The following is a 4067-nucleotide window of genomic DNA, read 5'->3' as shown; positions in this document are numbered from 1 at the left end:
CTCCAGCACGCACTGCTGCAACTCATCCTATCCAGATAAGCTCACCGGGAAGCTACAGGTGGTGCACAGCACAATGACCTCTCTCTTAAATGGTAAACGCTGGAGAGAGCATATTACAGATGCGACACACCCCTGTACTGGAGCCCCAATCCCTGCCGCGCCCCTTCACGGCTCTGGAACTCACAAAGTATTAATGGAATAGGCCAACACTCAGAAGCCGCCCCGCTTTCTGAGATCTGCACCACAGCTACGATCCTCTGGAGAGCACCTCTAGCAGAGCCCAAGTGTGACCTCAAAGCGCTGAGAGGACAGTCTTCTCAACAGCTGACCCACGCCTCCAGAGCGCGCTTCCAAGGAACAGCCCTAAACCTAATATCTCCAGGTCACAATCCAGCACTCATCCTTTCTACCGTGGTTTTCCTCAAGGACCCAGAACAGAAGATGCCCCAGTAGCATGATCCAAGGAAGAAGCCCACCATTAACTAAACAGTAGGAGAGAGACTTGAGTGTCCATCTTCCGGACAGTTCCCACTGGTTTCTAGAATGAGCATGCAATGCCTTCCTACTGTGGTGGGTTGGTGGACAGTAAATAGAGAGAGGATAGGCAGATGATGGAAAGAGAGAATAACGCTCAGGCTTTGATTAATATAGTGTTAAAGTGGGTGAAGTAATTCTCATATGGTACAATTTATTAAAGTAATTTCCCCCACTTCCTACAAGTCCTTTTCTTCTGGATATCTTATGGTATCCCATTTCTGTGACCCAAGAAGAAAGAAGAGATCTGGCAGAAGGTACAGGGAGGAAGATCAGAGATGTTCGTACCATAGGATTTCCCATTAATGGAGCACTTGTTGAAAACCATGATGTTCTGAGTGAGAGTTCCTGTTTTGTCCGAGAAGATGTACTTGATTTGTCCCAACTCTTCATTGAGGGTGGTGGTGCGGGCCTGGGCTGGCGTATCATTCAGCGGGTAATACATTTTACGGTCCCAGTCAATGTAGAAGCTGTTGCCCAGGCGTATAATCTCTACACTGGGGACAAGGGAAAGAGAAGATGATGGAACATTCATTAGGTTAGGGAATAGGATCTTCTCTCTTCAGCTTTAGGGCCAGCAGCTGCAGTTAGGATAGGAATCCAAGCATCGTGGTGGGCTGGTGTATCCATCAGACTAATCTGAGATGGCTGCAGGTCACATGCATTTTAAAGCTGCTATGACAAGCACCATGAAAACAGCTGCTAGACCGAAGTCCAGGTTCCTTCTGGGTTTTTAGTACCATTTTAGAATAGATTTCAAAAGCTCCACAGCCACAAGCACTTCAGAGAGACTGAGATAGTGCTGCTTTCTCCTAACCTATGACCAGTCTATATGGGTGCTCGACGCTGTCTGTGTAAGCCAGGCACGGGGCACGGGTGGCCGAAAGTATGCCTGGCAAAAATACCCCCTGGGTGTGGGGCAAGAGGCAGCCAGCCCTCCCCAAACTGGGCAGTACTGACAGGGGAGAGGGTGTGGTTGAGTTAGTCCTTCCCGGGAGCAGGCTTTGCACTCCAGTGACAGAAACCCAGAGGGAGGGTGTGGTGTGAACGGTGCCCAGAGGTGAATCCCACCCCAGGACTCCAAAGGCCCTGTTAACCCTGCTGTGATTAACCAGCAGCACTGCACTCTGAGACCTGAAGCCTGTGTAGGCCACAGCTCCAAACTGAAGGGGAACGCAGCTGCATTGATCTGCTTCACTTTCTGCACATTGGGGTGCAGCGTTCAGGTTGAATGGGTTTAATGGGGTTCTCAGCTGGGCAAAGCTAGGATGCCCCACGAATTAGCATGCAGTGTGCAGGAGAGCCAGTAATGGTGGCCTTTCTGAAGAAGCTTGAACAAGGCAATCTGACCTTCAGAGCAAGTGAGCCCTTGTGTGATTTAATGTAATCAGAGAGATTTATTCGTAAGTAAGCAACTTGAATTTCAATTTCACTGTCACTGTGAACTACTGGACGGGAAAAGAATGAATTCTGTGCATGCTCTAAACACGCTCCAGAATGTAACTTCCAACCTCCTAATCCAGAGTGCCACCAATCACCCTCCCTAAGAGCCGCACTGAAAAACCAGCAGCCATCATTCAGCCCTGTGCTTAGTGCTTTGACAGCATAATCCCTCCCCACACCACCTCGAGGAATGTTATGCTAAATACTGAGAGGCAAATCCTGGTCCCACTGTAATAAATTGCAAAACTCTGAGAAGTGAGATGTAAACGGTAATAAATGAACACCTCTCCTTTGTCTCACTCTAGCAGCTCCTATCTGAGGAGCTCAACTTGCTTCCCAGAAGCGTCTCGCCCACCCATTCACCAACCATGTTTGGGCTTTTAGGGTGTAACTCTCCAGGGCAGCGACTGTCATTTACTCTGTGTTTGCACCGTGCCTAGCACAATGGATTCCCCAGAGTCCTCCAAGTGCTGTTGGAATACCAGTGGTACTAAGCTCGTTACTTACGCTTCAAAGCCACTGCTGTGAACTACGTATTATTCCTAGCTCCGCTTTCAGATGGTGAAAATGTGGCACCCCAGGTAACCAGCAGCAGAGCTGGCCACAGAACCCAGGACTTCTGATGCCTATTCCTGTCTTCTAAGCACAAGCCCATCCTAGATGGGGGCTCTTTTGGAAGGACACGCTTAGATGTCTGGGATCCCTGCTTAATCACCGATGGCCTTTGCTCCAGGTTTGCATAACTCGCACACCGCAGACGGCAGAACTCCGAGAGACACAATCTCGGGGGCTCCTCCTGGGGCAGCCAGCTCTGCCCAGCCTCTATGCAGGGCTGCGGCAGAATCCCACCCACCGAAGGGACATCTCTATGGTTTAGAGTTATTCTAATGACTCCGTTTCAGTCTCAAAGAACTAACATGGTGATTTTGGGGAGAGGCGGAAAGGGCTTGACTCAAGCACAGAAGGAACGCGTGGTGAAGTCCGTGCCCTTACAGAGGGCACTAATCAATACAGGCCCGTGGTGGGACCCAGTGGCCAACAGGTATCCTCACTAGATGGCAGCCGTATGCAGAGTTGATTTTGCTGAGTGCGCTCAGCTCTGTCATGCACTCATACAACCGGAAAGCACTGCTCTCTGCTAAGGTGAATATTAAAAAAACCTCTTTCAAGCAGGAACTGTAACACAAAGGGCAGTCACATACCTGACGTAGAGTGAAATCGGCACCACGGTGTTCAAAATGATCACGTAAGACCAGAACATGAGGAACCCAGAGTAGGGAGCTGAGGTTACGCCATCTGCCCAGGGCAGGTAGACTTGGAAGTAATAGCCCTTGTCGTGTTCCCAGATGCCGTTTCCAATGGCCAGGATGAAACACATCAGGGCTAAAAACGCAAAAATCTGCAACAAGAAGATATGCATTTCAGAAAACAAAGTGTCTTGTGTTCAGTGTGTATGGGCAGTGCCCTGATTACATGGTACAGTATGAATCAGAGACACAGCAGGGAAAGTTCTGCTGGTATTAAGTTACCTGGGCTAACTCCTGGCCAATGCAGGACTGACCATTTATTTCCCAGCTCAATCATAGACTTTCTGGTTGCCCACAGGAAAGTCACTTAATCCTTCTATGCCTAAATTACCCCATCTGTGAATTGGAAATAACACTTCCCTATCTCAGAGGGGAGCTGAGAAGGGCTCTGATCCTATGGGGATGGGCACCATATAAGAACCTAGTTAGAGAACCTCCAGGCTGCCTGATCCAAAGAAGCTCATAAGAACGGCCAGACTGGGTCAGACCAACGGTCCATCTAGCCACAGTAGCCTGTCTTCTGACAGTGGCCAGTGCCAGGTGCCCAAGAGGGAATGAACAGAACAGATAATCATCAAGTGATCCATCCCCTGTCGCCCATTCACAACATCCTCTAGCAAAGAGTTCCACAGGCTGACTGTGCGTTGTATGAAGAAATACTTCTTTTTGTTTGTTTTAAACCTGCTGCCTATTAAATTTCATTTGGTAACCCCTAGTTCTTCTGTTATGATGACCAAATAATACTTCCTTATTTATTTCTCCACACTAGTCATGTTTTTACAG

At 48.8% G+C, this 4067-nt stretch overlaps 1 protein-coding gene across 1 annotated transcript; it reads right to left on the bottom strand.

Moving 5' to 3' along the window:
* Positions 1-822: 822 nt before the first annotated feature.
* On the bottom strand, positions 823-3376 carry LOC112121829 (phospholipid-transporting ATPase FetA-like; the record flags this gene model as incomplete). Its single annotated transcript, XM_026661620.2, has 2 exons — positions 823-1031; positions 3180-3376. Coding segments are annotated over 2 exons (406 nt in total), but the record flags the coding sequence as incomplete, so codon positions are not given.
* Positions 3377-4067: the final 691 nt, after the last annotated feature.

The sequence above is a fragment of the Terrapene carolina genome, unplaced genomic scaffold, assembly GCF_002925995.2.
Source record: "Terrapene carolina triunguis isolate 2854851 unplaced genomic scaffold, T_m_triunguis-2.0 Scaffold12444, whole genome shotgun sequence".
NCBI lineage: Eukaryota > Metazoa > Chordata > Testudines > Emydidae > Terrapene > Terrapene triunguis.
The sequence above is the reverse complement of the archived record's forward strand: the minus strand, read 5'-3'. Positions and strand labels throughout refer to the sequence as shown.